Genomic DNA, 17899 nt, shown 5'->3' with positions numbered 1-17899 from the left:
CGACCGATTGAAACCAACTAAAAAAAAAGAATCGGTTTCAGTCTGGAATCTTGATCTGGAAATTCCGTATTCCGTGCCGATTGAAATCATTAAAACCAACAAAAACCAATCAGTGATATAGGAAACGATTTTAGTTGATTTCTATTGTTTTGAATTTGGTACAATTAATTGGTTCTAATCGTTTTCAATTGTTTTTGAAATTGTTTCTTATCCGGAAATTCCGAATCAAGATTCAGATTTAAACCGATTTATTAATCGTATTTAATCGGTGATTACAATTCTATAATCGTCTTTAATCGGGTTGAATTGTTTTATTCCATAATTCATCCTGTGTATAAAACACTTGATCAATTTCAATTAAAATCCATTATTTACATATTAAAGTTTATTAAATGAGTTTTAATGTAATCAATTTTAATTGGTTTGGTTTTTGTATATTTTTATTTTCGATATTTTAAAATTTTTTTTTATATTAACAATTATAGAATTTTTTATAAATACTATTATTAAATTTTTTTTAAGAACAAATTATTAAATCCACTTCAACATGCTCTTGATTTTTTTGGTATGGATTCATTGTTTGGTTCGTGATCGAGTTATAGCTCTTAAACTAAGTTAGGGCTGGGGTACTAAACACCCTCATGACAAACCTGATTTAAAAATTAAATGTGTCAACGGAAGGGTTAAAGCTGAATTTAATTATAATTGTGGTTATTTATTATAAAATCCAAAAATTTTTTATACAATCTGTATAATACTATAAAAGTGCTATATAATAAAAACTACTATATACTATAATAATGTGTAATTGTCATTACAATAAGTTTAATAAATTTTAAAAAACGTCAAAAAAATATTTTTAAACATAAACACTATAAAAAAACTTTTATTCAGTACAAATTTAAAGTATTGTTAAACTTAAAACGTCATCTAAACTATTCTCTCTAAGACTTGATTCAGATGTCCTCAACATCTGAAGCCGATGAATTAGTTGGAGTCCAATCAAATTGGTATCACTTATTGCATCATCTGTAAGGTTTTTTTAGATTTAGTAACTTAATTCTTTATCGTCAAGATCCAAATGCTCTGAGTCAACAAAACTGTTTCCATACCTGTCTCATTAGTAGAAGTAGTCTCCTTAGTAGTCTCCTTAGTAGTCTCCTTAGTAGTTTATTTACTCCTTTTCTAGTATCATATCATTTGGTTGTCATTTGTTTCAATTTTCCGTTGAGGGTTTTTCAGTCTTATTAGCGGAATGTATTTTATACTGATTAATTTCAGCTTCACAAATTACTTCATTATCAGAATCGAATGCTTTTCATTCGAGTTTTTTTCCATCATCTGATTCAGTTTCCACAAGTTTTCGTGATTTTAATTTTGATGTTTTTTCTCTCTGGTCTTTTCATTTCTGTCAATTTTTCTTCCCGCAAAAATATCAATTTTCAACATATCTGACAAAACAATGTTTTTCCTTCTTTATTGGTTTATAAATATGTTTCATCCAATATAATATAATAATCTGGAAATCAAAGCTACATGTAATTTATGACAACTCAAATTACAAATAGAAACTTCTTATTACATTTTTATACCTTCACAAGCACCGATTTTATTTCGTCCAATTTTGGGCATTTTAATTTACCCAATCTCTCGTTTCTTTATTAAGTCACGTAATTTACTTAGTTTCTTATTACTTTCATATCCAGTTTGTGTCTAGTCGTTAATTCTTCAATACTGAAAACTAGCGTTAATTATTACTAGCACATTGACTGGGTGTTTTTGAATTATTTAGTAATTACTGTACTGTTTTCAGTGACCCCACTGGTTTCTACCAATGTGTACCTAATATATAATATAGAAAAATTTATAATAAGGTCTTTAATAATTTATTAATAAATTGGAGAAAATAATCCCTGGTAGAAAATTTTCTACGCGCCTGTGTATAAGCTATCAGGGCTTTTGTGAAAGACTAGATAAAACTAGACTAGATAAAATTAGATTAAACTTAGCTAGATCTAAACTTTACATGGGTATCTCAATAAAAATAAAAATTTTGTATACGTTAGAAGTTAGACACATCTACCTTGTGATCTAGTTAATTTTCTACCAAGAAAGCGCAAATTATTTACCCTTCGGAAATCGTCTGAAGTACGCAAAATTCCAATTGCTGGATAATTCTGAGAGTAATCTAACCGTTCTCTTGAGTTTGAAAGTTGCTCTAACTTAGCTAAAAAAAAACAAAGTATTTTATTTTCAGGTATTATGTATTTCTTATATTTTTTAAAAAATGTAGTTGCTCTAAATGAATTTTTTAATATTTCTTTAAAAAAAAAGTATTTTAAATATTGTAAAATATCGTAAGACGATTTCTACATAAGGTGCCAAGTGCCGTGTGTGCTTCAGACAAGAGAGGACACTCATATCCAGACAGTAAGGGTGAAGTCCCATGTAGCGGATTACGCGGATACGGAACGAGCGGATCGCCAATCACGGATCATTCTGATAGAATTCTTTCAAAGATTGCGTCGAAATGGTCTCGTGATTGGTGATCCGCTTGTTTCGCTTCCGCATAATTCGCTCCATGGGACTTTACCCTAAGAAAGTAAATTGATTACACAAGTATAACAGTAGCTTGGCGCATACACAGCATTTTGGAACCTTATATGTAAAAAGTCCTTAAATGAGAAAGATAAGAAAAAAAGGGGAACACTAATTCATATACATACATACATACATATAAATTTGTTTTTAAATAAAAAGTACGAGAAAAAGTATTTACATTCATACTCCTTAGTAGACTCCTTAGTTTTTTGAATGAAACTAATTTGCAAACCGTCATTTAATTCACGAAGTTTTTTTATTTCCGATTCTTTTTCTTCTATTTGCTTTTTTAGTTCCTTTCTGGAGCTCTTTAATTTTTTGTTTTCATTTATTAATTCATCCCCTTCTGTTCGTAACTTAGAATTTTCTTTTATTAATTTTTCGAAAGCTTCTTTACATTCTGTGAGCGAATGAACCTTACTAATACATGTTATCTATAAAAATAAATAATCTATATAAATTTTTATTTAATAATTTTATTAAATAATTACATTCTTTTTAAAAACCTTTATTTAATTATTTTATTAAAGGTTTAAAAGTTTAAAAGGTTTAAAAGGTAACGTACTCGCATAGGTATATGCCAACGCAAACACGTACAAAATAACGTTCCTCAAAAAATAAAAAAAATGAGTATTCTATTTTAATATAGTTATCGTATAAGCACACGTATACGCATAGGCCAACGTAAACGAAGACGTACACGCTCAAACACACGCAGATTCCAACGAAGAGAGACAAGGAAACATACACTCACTCCAACCTTCTCACGAATTGAGTTAATTTAAATTAAAAATTAATATTATAATAAATTAATTTAAAAGTAAATTGTTTTTATAGAAGAAAAAATACAGGAAAATCCAAGTAAAGAAGAAAATAAGAAAACAGAAGATTTAAATAAATCCCTAAGCGACAGAAAAAAAGATAGTGCGTCCCCAAATATAGAAATCGATGAAATAAAAAGATTAGTTAATAAAATAAAAATGTTTCTAAATAAACACGTTTTTAGAATGGCCCAAAAAAGCACATAGAAACGCCATTTAAAAGGTGTTTAAAATTTGAAGTTAAAAGTTAGAAAAATTGAGCATAAGTTTGGAAACTATTTTAGTTAATAACAATAAAATAAACTAAAAGATTAATTTACGTTAAAAAAGGTAATTTACAAAAAATACATTTGTTTTGTTAGAAGAAGTTAATCTGGATAAAGCAAGTAAAGAAGAAATAAAAAGATCTGAAGATTTAAACAAATTACAACTTGAAGGTAAAGGAAATAGTGCGACTATTAAAAAAAGGATTATTTAATAAAATAAAAGTCTCTCATTTTAAAATAATATTAAAATATATAAAAAAAAAGGTAAAATAATTCCAAAATTTATTACTAAAATGTCAAGTTATTCCGAAAAGAAAAAATTAATTATTTAATACTAAATTTATAAAATATAATCTTAATATAGAGTTGGAGGATGGGATGAATGAGGTATTAATTAGAGCACAAATGGAATATGAAAAAAACGCAGAAGAAAAGAAGATAGTAAACTTCCCTCAACAAAAAAAACTGGAAGCCAAAAAACGCTTCCAAGGAAAACTGATCAAAGGAAAATAATAAAAAGAAAAATAAGAAATAATTTTAAATAAAAAGAAACTTCTAATATTATTGTATTTGTGGAGCGTATTAATATAAAAAATAAAGTGAGATTAATGCCCATAGAAGTATGTTGAAGGAAGAGAGTGTGTGCAAGTTTATGAGTGTTTATGTGGGAATAGGTACTTTAAAGAGTTAAAAAAAAAGATAAACAAAATATTAAAAAAAAGGTTAGATATTGATAGTCAAGATATTGAGAAGGAGAGCACGAAAATTTAAAAAACATAAAGAAAAGAAAATGAATTTCTGAAGAAATTGCTTACCAAGAGGCAGAAATTTACTGTTAATTTAAAGTTTGAATCGGGAAACAACCCCCCCCCCCCGATCCCGAAGAAGAAGCAAGAAGCGCAGAAGGCCGGAGAAGCATACGTGAGGAAATATAGAAGGACGGAAGCAACGAATATTTGCAATACAAGTGAATGATTGAATCCTGGAAATTAAAGCGAAACTAAAATACTATACAAATATAATTGAAATATAAACAAACAAATAAAGAAAAGAAAGGGTTAACAAAAAATGTTTCAATCTAATACGCGAGCGCGCGAAAAAACAATAATACAAATGTGCACTAAATCTAAACAAACAAAAAAAAAGACTGAGTCACAGCAACGCGTGGCCGGACACAGCTAGTTAAACAATAAAAATTTATTATTATTAGACAAAGAAACGAAAATGTTTCTTTAATTTCACAAAAATTTTTGCATAAATTTAATTATATGTTTATGTAAAATGTCACAAAAAAGATTAGCTATTACTATAATAATTATATAAGTACTATAACTGCAACAAATATATATGTCCACACGCGGTTTCTGTATAGAATGCGTTACATGCACTATATAAATCTCGGAACGCAGCTAACTTCATATGACCAGGCATTCATTCTGACCGCGTGTGTACAAATTATAAAAAATATATTTTGATCATTTTTACCTTTGGAATAACTTTAGATCTGCTCAGCTTTTGGGACTCATTATCACACTTCTCCTTTTCGTTTCTCGTGTTTGTTTCTTCGGTTAGTGCTTTGACTAGATTGTCATCTTGCATGAATTTATTTTTTGTTTGTGCTAAATCTTCTGTTACTCTATATTTTTTGGGTGATGGCGGTGTATCAGTAATGTTTGACAAATCTAAATTTTCCTATAAAATATTTAAAACTTAAATTTTGTACAGAAGCTTAACTTTTCTATTATAGCCAAGGAATGAGTAGATTGATCGACAAACTGACACTATTTTATTGTAAATCACAGTCTCATAACATTTTGAACATAGGATTTGGTCTTTCTCAAGTGAATTAATCCATTAGAAAGATAAATTATTCGCAGGACAACAACTGTTCATAAACTCGTGCCAACGAATTCATAAAGGTTGTTGCGTCTCATTGTCAATAACAAACAAATTAATGCATAAAAAATCTTTCTGCCGCCTTTATCCATGCTTAACACTTTTAAATCACGTCTGTAACATCTTTTCAAAATATTTACTGACTTGACTGCTTTGTAATGTAATCATTTATACACTTGTTCGTTATTGACAGTATGAGACACAACTTTTATGAATTTGTTGGCACGAGTTTGTAAACAGTCGTTATCCTGCGAATAATTTATCTTGATAATGGATTAATTCACTTTAGAAGGATCAAATTCTATGGTCGAAATGTTGTAAGACTGTGATTCACAACACAAATAGTTTGTTGACTATTCATTTACTTATTCCTCGGCTATAATTACTAAGTTATCTCTTTTTTTGTTTTCTATTTATTATAGTTATACAATACTATATGAATTCACTCATTTACCTTATCTTTTAATGTAACTGCGTTCATTGGCAATAAATCACTCTTAAAGTTTGATAATTTATTACAGACTAGTTCCTCTTGTTCTTTTAATTGACAATTCATCTATTGATGAAAAATATATAATAAATAATTTATACAATATTTTTAAACAGAAACTAACAGAAAATTTGTGATATATAGGACACGACTAACCTGAAAAGTTTTTGAATGCTTTAACTGTTTTTTTGGGGACTCATTACCACACTTCTCCTTTTCGTTTCTCGTGTTTGTTTCTTTGGTTAGTGCTTTGACTAGATTGTCATCTTGCATGAATTTATTTTTTGTTTGTGCTAAATCTTCTGTTACTCTATATTTTTTGGGTGATGGCGGTGTATCAGTAATGTTTGACAAATCTAAATTTTCCTATAAAATATTTAAAACTTAAATTTTGTACAGAAGCTTAACTTTTCTATTATAACCAAGGAATGAGTAGATTGATCGACAAACTGACACTATTTTATTGTAAATCACAGTCTCATAACATTTTGAACATAGGATTTGGTCTTTCTCAAGTGAATTAATCTATTACAAAGATAAATTATTCGCAGGACAACAACTGTTCATAAACTCGTGCCAACGAATTCATAATGGTTGTTGCGTCTCATTGTCAATAACAAACAAATCAATGCATAAAAAATCTTTCTGCCGCCTTTATCCATGCTTGACACTTTTAAATCACGTCTGTAACATCTTTTCAAAATATATACTGATTTGACTGCTTTGTAATGTAATTATTTATACACTTGTTCGTTATTGACAGTATGAGACACAACTTTTATGAATTTGTTGGCACGAGCTTGTAAACAGTCGTTATCCTGCGAATAATTTATTTTGATAATGGATTAATTCACTTTAGAAGGATCAAATTCTGTGGTCGAAATGTTGTAAGACTGTGATTTACAACACAAATAGTTTGTTGACTATTCATTTACTTATTCCTTGGCTATAATTACTAAGTTATCTCATTTTTTGTTTTCTATTTATTATAGTTATACTATATGAATTCACTCATTTACCTTATCTTTTAATGTAACGTTTATTGGCAATAAATCACTCTTAAACTTTGATAATTTATTACAGACTAGTTCCTCTTGTTCTTTTAACTGACGATTCATCTATTGATGAAAAATATATAATAAATAATTTGTACAATATTTTTAAACAGAAATCTAACAGAAAATTTGTGATATATAGGACACGACTAACTTGAAAAGTTTTTGAACGCTTTAACTGTTTTTTTCCCTCGTTGTCAGATTTATCCGAAGCTGTCACAAGCAAATACGATGGTGAAGCACGAACACTTTTTGTTCTAATTATTTCTTTAAGTTCTTCATTTGAATCTAATATATAACACAAGCAACATGTATATATAAAAACAAAGAACAAAACCAGGCAAAGGCTATGGCTGCGTTCCGTTTCACGCATAATGCGCATAATGCATTGTTCATCTTTGTTGTTTATCTGATGTTAAATAAAGATGAAAGACGCATTATGCGCATTATGCGTGAAACGGAACGTGCAGCCTATTACGTTCCGTTTCACGCATGATACGCATGATATATTGTTCATCTTTGTTGTTTATCTAACGTACGATAAACGAGGATGAACGATGCATCATACGCATCATGCGTGAAACGGAACGTAACCAAAATCGAATAAAAGTTGTAATATTTATTATATATATACCTGATAGTAACAAAATCGTTGCTACATACGGTTCTTCGCCTACTGTTTCTTCCACTTGATACTTTAAAATTTTCTTGTGTGACTCTGGTTTAAAATTCTTGATGCAAGATGTGGGAATAATTTTTTTTTGTCTTTATTTTTCCCAGATAACAATTTTATATAAGCGTACATTTTTATCTAAACAAAGAAATAATTTTTATCTAAATGTTTCTACTAAATACAAGTACAAAAGCGTCACCACACGTGTTTATAATCGTGTACCTTGCAAATATGTGAATACTGCGTATTAAGGCTATTCTACAATTGCGTAAGCGTAAGGTTGTAGGAGTAGGAGTAGTAGTAGTCATAAATGTTTTACAACGGATCAATCTACAATAGAGTAAAGATACGTTGTAAACTTGATTACAGCAACCGATCAGAGTGCAGTAAATTATGGCGGTGTGCGGCATGATGACGTGAACAGCACTCTGATTGGTTGGCTCTTACGTTCACATCTGTTGTAGTCGTGAAAGATGAAATTCAACCATCTTCCACAACACGCTCTACAACCGGAAGTACCGCTTTACAACGACGCCTTACACACTCTTACAACCACTTACGATCACGCTTACGCAATTGTAGAATAGCCTTTACGTGTCCCGGCCGCCACTCGATCCTTTCTGCAAATGTTCACTATCATGGCCGCGGCCACGAGCACATCACGTGATCATAGAGCATGCGTATGGGACTACAGAGCGTGCGCATAGTGTTCCGTCGCTTTTTCGGTATGACAGATTTCTTAACCTTAATTCGTCAACTTTAATAACGATTAGTATCTCGATCGCTTTTCTGATGCACGCTTATTCTTGTCAGATTTATTCGTTTTAAGCAAAATCGCGTCAAATACGCATAATTACATCGATATTGAGGTGCGGGATCTAAATGAAACAATTACTTTTTTATAAATATATGTGAAAGTGAGCCTGATTGAAAAAGTAAAGTATATATTATATATTATACATTATCGGGTAAGTATATTTTAATAAAATCAACCCATATTTTTTGTAATTAAAGTAAAATAATAAAGTGTATAACATAAATTTTAAGTGCATAATGTATTATGTACACATAATAATTACATTTTATAATTCTTTTTATATAAAAAATATATTATAACTAATAATTAATACATAATTAATACTCCAGCTATATTTTGATTAAAAGAAATAAAAATAAAATAACTATATGTACATAATTTGAATTTTATTATTGCTAAATATGTTTTCAGATAATGAGTGATTCGTCATCATGTGATTCTAATTCTGATAATGATATAAATAATGCAGTTCCCAAAAAAGTAAAACGACGTTACAAAACAGGATTGTATAAAGATTATGAGACTCACTTCAGAGATAATTTATCTTGGGTTACTAGATCAAAGTGGGATTCTTTTACGAGTTATGAACATCAATTAGCTTTTGTGCCAGGTAAAAAATATTCTAATATATATGTCAAAATAATGTAACATTAAAATATTGAACCGTCGACATTATTGTAAAAAAAAACAGTTTAATATGGAGAGTAATGTATAAAATAAGTAATTTTTATTACTAATTTTTTTAGAAAGCAGTAATTTTTCTAACTTGAATAATGAGCAGAACCGTGATTGTTGTATTAGAAGTGAGAATAATTGTGACATGAGAATGAATAATAATGAAGCTAGTAGTAATAATTCCACAGCGATTCGCTCTCCAGAATATAAACCTGACTTAAATATTGAAGGTATGTACACGCTGTGGCCCTGATTTACAGTTTTTAAAATAAAGAATTTATATTTCGCACAGTTTGAAGTAGAAATCCTGTAACTTAGATTTTTCAAAGATTTGTAAAATGAAAAGTTTATTATATCTACTTTATTTAAAAAATCTTCTAACCTATAGAAACTTTATTTTCATTATCGAGGCATCCACGTAGATCTAATATTATATATAGCTAGTTTAACCAATTAAGTTCTACCCTAGTCTATATAGTATTATCTAATAATGTAGTCTTCCACAAAGACATTCCAATAGTTTCTATGGACGCCTATTTTCTACTAGTAAGGTACTCATTTCGATTATTGTCAGAATCAATAATGTATAATCAAGGCATTTATTGCGTTATAGATACATTTGAGTATAATGAAATTATTCATATAAACAATGAAGACGAGGACAAAGAAAATGAAGATGCCAGCAGTGTAGAAGACAATAGTGAAGATGATGACAAACATATGAGTGAGAGTAGTTCAAATGGCTATGATTCTGATAACAATGAATTTGATAGTGATGATTATGATGCGAATATCAGTGACGACGAGACTAATGGGTCATTTGATGATAATACTATAATGTTTGAGAAAACTAATTTAACTATTCGTGACATAATGACTTTGATAATGGGATTCTCAATTCGATTTAGACTGTCAGATTTAGGAAGACAAAAACTGATTGAGTTAATAAAATTAATTGCAGGACCCGAGTTCAAAGATATAAATATTTCAAAGTATAGATTACAACAAAGATTTGACCCACCAGACGATAAAATAAATTATCATTATTATTGTAATTCTTGCAACAAAGAAATTTTATATTCAATATCAAAATTAAATTTTAAGAATTATATAAAAACATGTTCAAAATGTGATACAAATAATAAAATAACGTTAAAATCTACAAACTATTTTACGTCTATTAATTTAACATATCAGTTAAAAATGTTATTTGAATCTCCCTACATTAAACAAGAAATTTTTAATTTTATTAACTCAGTGACAGTAAATCAGTGTAACGTTGATAGCACAAAGATTATGAGAGATGTTAATGACAGTAAATTATACAACAAAATTAACAATAGAAATACCTGTTACTTAACTTATAATATAAGTACCGATGGTGCACCACTGACAAACAGTGGAAAACGAGGCTTTTATCCACTTTCAGTACAACCAAATTTTGTATCACCTATCAGTAGATTTAAACAAATTCTACTATGTGGAATACTAACTTGTACAAAAGAACCTACAAGTGACATAGCTCAATTATTTTTTTCTACCTTTATCGATGAAGCAAAATTATTGTATGAAAATGGTATCGAAGTAACTAATTTAAAAAATGAATCGATTATTGTAAAATTTTGTCCATTAGCTTACTGTGTAGACTCTGTATGTCGACCAATCTTGCAAAATAGAATGCAATTTAATGGGTATTATGGTTGTAGCTGGTGTTACCATCCAGGATGTTATGTTAAAGAAGTTTCAGGTATTAGATATCCTTTACGAGATATCGATCCCGAATTAAGATCTCATGAAAGTCATTTAAAGGATATAAAAACTGTTACTTTATCAAATAAACGTCAAGAGAGAGGAGTAAAAGGAAATACTGCTTTAATTCAAATTCCATGTATAGATATCGTGTGGTCCTTTTCTTTTGACTATTTACATACTATCCTTTTTGGTATTGAGCAGCAGTTATACAATAAGTGGACATGCCCAAAATCACAATCAATGTTTAAATTACGTAATGCGGATGTCAAAGCTATTGAAAAACGTCTGTTATCTATTACACCTACCCAGGATATACATCGACTTCCACGATCACGAAAAGAAAAGTTAAAAGGTGCTGAAGTGAAAACATGGATATTAGTCTACAGTCTACCATGTTTGGAAGATATCCTTCATGATACAGCTCTTAAACATTATTCATTACTCGTCAGAATTTTGTACACTTTATTAAAAACAACAATCACCGAAGAAGAATTAGTACAATGCGAATATGACGCCCTAAAGTTTGTTGGTTATTATCAGGTTTATTACGGAGTTGAAAGTATGACATTTAATGTTCATATTTTATTGCATGTTGTACAATCAGTTAGGCAAACTGGTCCTCTTTGGAACAATTCGACTTTTCCGTTTGAAGGAAATATTTTTCAATTAAAGCAATTGATAAATGGTCCTAACAAGATGGATCAGCAAATAGCGAGGAAACACTTACAACAATTACATTTCAAAACAGGAAATGTTAATTACTCGTCAAATATTATTAAAAATTATTGTACTGATATATTTAGGCATAAAAATTTGTCAACTTATTTTTATTGTGGTGAAGATGTTGTTTTTACGGGAGCAAGCTACTCCAAGAAAATTGATGGACAATATTGCCGTGTATTTAAAAAATGTATTTATAACGGTAAAGTTTTCCATAGTATAAAATATACAAAAGTAAAACGTACTAATGATACAATGATACAATTAAAATCAGGACATTTTGGTCGGATAATAGATATTATAGAAAAGAAAACAAATGCTATCTTGCACTTTCAAAAATTGTTACATTTTCAGAAGATCCTTTTATTGTAACGCACATAAAAAAAATTAGAACCGAAGATTTTCAAAATTATAAAATTGTTCCTATTACAGATGTACTTTCAAAAATAATTTCTGTAAACATTAATAATCTTGAATTTTTATGCAAATTACCAAATACTTTTGAAATACAATGATATGTTTCCCAAAACTGTTTAAAATATGTTTAACTGTACAATATGTAATATTAAATGTTAATTACATTATGAAATATGTATAAATAATGTATATTATACATAAAATATACAATATTGTAATTATTATGTAACATTATTACACATGATTATTGTATTTATTTATAAAATAAAGTTTTCTTTTTATATTTTTTGTTCATTAGTCTCTTATACGTATATTTTACAATAATGTAAGAAGTGAGACCTAAAATGTTTTAATCTACCGCGGTGGCATCTGAGAGACCCACTTGATATTAAAATATTTATAATTTTCTGTAATTATATTATGTTTTAAAGCTTCTAAACTTAATGTAAATTTAAAAAAATATTCTAACGTTTATAATCTACAAATTTTTATCCAAAACTATTTACTCGTTTAATAAATATAAATAATTTTATTATTAAACCCAAGAAGAACCTGGTTATGCAAATTTTCAAAAAATAATTTTTTGCTTTAAAAAGTAGCTTTTCTTCCAGATTTATGTATTTTATGAACATTAGATACATTACATTACTGAATATGTTATTTGTATGTACTGAATATATATACTGAATATTTTATTTGCTAATTATTATAATAAAATTATTTTTTCTTATACCACTGACGTAGCTATAATGGTTTCACATAACGTTTATTAAATCATCATTTTTATAAGCTTGATAAATACATTACTTTAAAATAAAGACTGACAAAATCTTGTCGTGAGTGTTATATCTTGCACTAAAATTCTATACTATCTTACAATAAAAATAATAATTTCTTTGAAAATTTTAGGAAAAAAGAATGTTATCAAATAGAATATATATTTAAAATATGTTAAAAAGTAAAAGCATTTATATTACTTTTTAACTTATAAAAACTTATAAATGTATTTTAAGTCTTTATTATTTCTATTTTTTCTGATTTTCTATTACGTAGTACAAAATATATATTAATGTTTTCTTAATCTACAAATTTTTATTAAAAAAGTTTATGAGTAATTCAATAATTTTATTTAAATTATAATTTTAAAGAAACATAAAGTTTATTAAACTACTAACAGCATCTAAATAAAGGTAACATAAAAATACAATTTTAATGGAGGTAGAATTGTACAATTGAAACAAATAGCGTTAGATTAAAATTAAATTGTAAAAACCACATTCAATCCAATTCAAAATTGTAAAAAGTAAAAATATTTCTAACAATTAAAACCGACAGCGTCTGATTGAAGTTATTTCGAAAATACCGTATTTAATCCAATTAAAATTTAAGCACAATTTAACAAACAAAACCGATAGTGTCCGGTTAAACTACATTCGGAAATACCCCATTCAATCCAATTCAAAATTTTGGAATTATGTGTACAATCCAAACCAATATCACTCGATTGAAGTCAATTCGGAAATGTCATACTCAATCCAAGTCAAGATTGTGCATATAATTTAAAAAATAAAACCGATAGTGGCCGATTGAACTAAATTCGGAAATATCACATTCAGTCCAATTCAGAAGGCTGAAAATACTTGTTTAGTCAAAACCAATAGCGCCCAGTTGAAATCAATTCGGAAATACCAGATTCAATCCAAGTCAAGACTGTGCATATAATCTAAAAATCAAACCCATAGCGCCCGATTGAACTAAATTCGGAAATATCACATTCAGTCCAATTCAAAATGTTGAAAATACTTGTCCAGTCAAAACCAATAGCGCCCAGTTGAAGTCAATTCGGAAAGACCATATTCAATGCAATTCAGGATCAACTCAACAATTTAATCCAATAACACCCGATTAAAATTAATCCGGAAGTACCATATAGAATCCAATCCCAATTCACTTGATATTGAAACCGATTGAAGTTCAATCGGGCGTCCGATTTAACCAACTAAATCCGCATTGATAACGAGTGAAATTTACGAATTTAAATGCGGTACTAATTGGTTTTAATTGGTCGTTTTTAGCAGGGATGTTTCTTGCATTCATTGTAAAGCAAAACATTTCACAGCTGAAAAAATATCTAATAAAGGAAATTCATTTCACGATTGTTGTAATCATGCGGTTTGTTTAAAGTCATTACCTCAATTTCCACAATATCTGCACAGTTTATTTTACGGTAGCCATGTAAAATCTAATATTTTTTTCAGACATATTCGTAGTTACAACAGTTCATTTTCATTCGCATCATTTAACGCTAATTTAGTTAATTTTCAAAATAGACGACCAGGTCCATATTGTTTTAAAATACAAGGACAAATTTATTATCAAATTAATACATCATTATATGCTGCTCAAAATGAAAATCCGATTTATGGTCAACTTTTCATTATAGATTCTAATGAAGCAATAAATTATCGCATTGCTGAAAATTCAGATTTAGATTTAGAAATCATACAAAATCTTGAACAAATAATGCGAGAATCTAACGTATTTGCTCAATCTTATCAAATGATGGGTGAAGAATTAGAAAATCAACGACGATTAGAAAGAGAATCTAGAGAATTGTTGCCAGAATTACAATTATTATTTACATTAAAACCAGGTGTAGATCGACGTCGATATAATGCACAAAGAACTAATGAAGTTGCAGCTGTTTTTCGTACTACTTCTGATGGGGAAATTCCAGAATCATATGTAACAATACGTAATAAAAATACTAAAACTTTACAAAATGTTAGTACCATGGATCCAAATGTTGAACCATGGGTATATCCCTTATTTTATCCATATGGAACTCAAGGATGGCATTGTAATTTAACAAAATTAAATAGTAATAAACGAATAACCAGAAGTCAGTATATTAAATATCGCATGGCTATTCGTGATGAATTTAATGTTTTCTTATTAGGCCGTCGTTATTTCAACAGTGGTTTGTAGACAATTATGTAAAAATTGAAAAGGACAGAATAAATTATTGTAAAAATCATCAAAAAGAATTACGTACTGAAACATATCAAGGTTTAAGAGATTATATACAAACTATGGCAAATAATTTAAATGGACATATTGGAAAGATGGTTATACTTCCATCCACATTTATGGGATCACCTCGTAATATGTTACAAAATTACCAAGATTCAATGGCAATTGTTAGTAAATTTGGTAAACCAGACCTTTTCATTACAATAACTTGCAATCCAAATGGCGTGAAATTGAAGAAAATCTTTTACATGGTCAACAAGCTTTTGATAAATCTGACATTTTGTGCACGTGTTTTTAATATTAAAAAGGATTATTTAATTGATTTAATTGTGAAGCAAAAATTTTTTGGAGAAGTAGCAGCTTTTGTATATGTTATTGAATTTCAAAAACGCGGTTTACCACATGTCCACATGTTAATTACTTTAAAATATAATTTTAAAATAACAACTCCACAGATTGTTGACAAATATATTTCTGCAGAAATTCCTGATCCATGTGAAAATCGTACTTTACATGACATAGTTATGAGACACATGATTCATGGACCTTGTGGTGATTGGTGTTTGATAGATGGAAAATGTTCAAAACATTATCCTAAACCATATCTTGAAGAGACCAGAATGGATGAAGATGCTTATTCTTATTATCGTCGAAGAAATAATAATAAGAATTTTGAACGCCCTGGTGGTTATGTAGTTGATAATCGTTATGTAGTTCCATATTGTCCTATTATATCAATTATTTTTAATTGTCACATAAATGTTGAGGCAGTTTCAAATATCAAATCAATTAAATATCTGTGTAAGTATATTATAAGGGACATGATGCTGCTGCTATAACAATTGAGCCAATAACAGATATATAATAATTGATCATGATGAAATACGTAATTTTATAGAAACCTCGGTATTGGACCTGTAGAAGCCTGTTGGCGCATTCTCGAAAAGAAACTACCAAGATAAAAGTCATACTATCGCTAGTTTGCCAGTTCATCTTCCTAATGAACAAAATGTTATAATTGAAAATGAACCATTGAGAAGCAATGACGGATGCTTTAAATCAAGTTACGATGTTAATTGATTATTTCTCATTAAATTCTCGTGATGAAGAAGCAAGACAATATTTATATGTAGAAATTCCACGCTATTATACGTTTAAAAAAGAGAAAATTAATGGGAGAAATGTATCCCGTTGGATCAAACGCAAAAGACATTATAATTGTATAGGACGAATGTATTCCGTTAGTCCAACACAAACAGAATTATTTCATTTACGATTATTATTACTAACTGTAAAAGGAGCTACGAGTTTTAATGATTTAAAAACTGTAAATGGAGAATTATGTCAATCGTTTTCAGCAGCATGCCTAGCTTTAGGTTTAATTGAAGATGATGAAGAATGGAAACGAGCTATGAAGCTATTGGATGGATGATGCCTCAACAACTTCGTAGATTATTTGTACGTATATTATTACATTGTCAACCGTTACATCCTGAAGAGCTCTGGGAAAATTTTAAAATAGCACTGTCAGAAAATTATGTTCGACATTTTGGATTCTTACAAGGACAAAAAAAAGCGTATTCACAAATTAATACTATGCTTTGTGCTGAAGGTAAAAGTCTTGCTGATTTTCCACAAATGGAACAATTAATAGAAAATGATGAAGAAATTGATTATACTGACATGAAGAAATTGATTATACTTGACACTTGAAGAAACTATGGAAGTTGGTACCAGACAATATGAGCAATTAAATGACGAGCAGAAAGAAATAGTAGATCTTGTATTAAACAGATTAGATACTAATAATCATAATAACAATTGTATTTATATCGATGGTCCAGGTGGTTCAGGTAAAACGTTTATATACACAACTATCTATTATTTAACCAAAATTCGAAATAAACATATATGTACAATGGCTTTTACGGGTATTGCAGCGACATTATTGCCAGTAGGAAAAACAGTTCATAAACATTTGGATTACCAGTTCCATTATTTGCTGATTCATCATCTAACATTAAAATCCAATCCAAGGAAGCGCATTATTTAAAAAAAATAGATATTTTTATTTGGGATGAAGTGCCAATGGCACCAAGATATGCTCTAAAGATTATGGATCGAACGTTGCGTGATATCATGAAAATAATTTACCTTTTGGTGGAAAAATTATTGTGTTAGGTGGTGATTTCAGACAACTTCTCCCTATTAAAGTACATGGTACTCAAAGTGAAATTGTAAATCTTTCAATCAAATTTAGTTCTACTTGGAAACACTTTATAAATTTTTCTTTAACAAAAAACATGCGTGTTCTTCCAGAGGAAACTGAATTTGCAAAGTTTTTATTGGATATAGGAGACGGTATATTAAATGATTCTAACGATAATATACAACTTCCTGATTGTTGTATCGCACCTATTAATGCCGATATTGTACAAGATATATATGGTGATTGATACGAAATAAAGAATTAATAAAATGGCGAAATGTGCAATACTTTCTGCAAGAAATGCCGATGTAGATGAAATTAATAAACGAGTTGTCGAATTATTAGATACGTTGAAGAACGAATTTATACAAGTATAGATAGTACTGAAACTGCGGTGATAATGGTGACATTGGTGAAACCTTATAACTACCAGAATATTGAAATACTTTGTCTCCGTTATTCTCCACTATGAAT

The 17899-nt window shown here is 28.9% G+C and overlaps 2 protein-coding genes across 2 annotated transcripts; one reads left to right on the top strand and one right to left on the bottom strand.

Annotated features, from left to right (window-relative positions):
• Positions 1-1801: 1801 nt before the first annotated feature.
• On the bottom strand, positions 1802-8431 carry LOC118648715 (early endosome antigen 1-like). Its single transcript, XM_036295105.1, has 10 exons — positions 8363-8431; positions 7764-7847; positions 7284-7417; positions 7094-7192; positions 6231-6440; positions 6039-6140; positions 5174-5380; positions 2780-3035; positions 2130-2227; positions 1802-1842 (listed from the first exon to the last, which is right to left on the bottom strand). Exons 4-10 carry the CDS (start codon positions 7190-7192, stop codon positions 1810-1812), a joined length of 1005 nt encoding a protein of 334 aa, XP_036150998.1. The 5' UTR covers positions 7284-7417; positions 7764-7847; positions 8363-8431; the 3' UTR covers positions 1802-1809.
• Positions 8431-12398, top strand: LOC118648714. Its single transcript, XM_036295104.1, has 4 exons — positions 8431-8770; positions 9031-9229; positions 9366-9524; positions 9908-12398. Exons 2-4 carry the CDS (start codon positions 9034-9036, stop codon positions 12136-12138), a joined length of 2586 nt encoding a protein of 861 aa, XP_036150997.1. The 5' UTR covers positions 8431-8770; positions 9031-9033; the 3' UTR covers positions 12139-12398.
• Positions 12399-17899: the final 5501 nt, after the last annotated feature.

Source organism: Monomorium pharaonis, unplaced genomic scaffold, assembly GCF_013373865.1.
Source record: "Monomorium pharaonis isolate MP-MQ-018 unplaced genomic scaffold, ASM1337386v2 scaffold_622, whole genome shotgun sequence".
In the NCBI taxonomy this organism is placed as follows: Eukaryota; Metazoa; Arthropoda; class Insecta; order Hymenoptera; family Formicidae; genus Monomorium; species Monomorium pharaonis.
The sequence above is the reverse complement of the archived record's forward strand: the minus strand, read 5'-3'. Positions and strand labels throughout refer to the sequence as shown.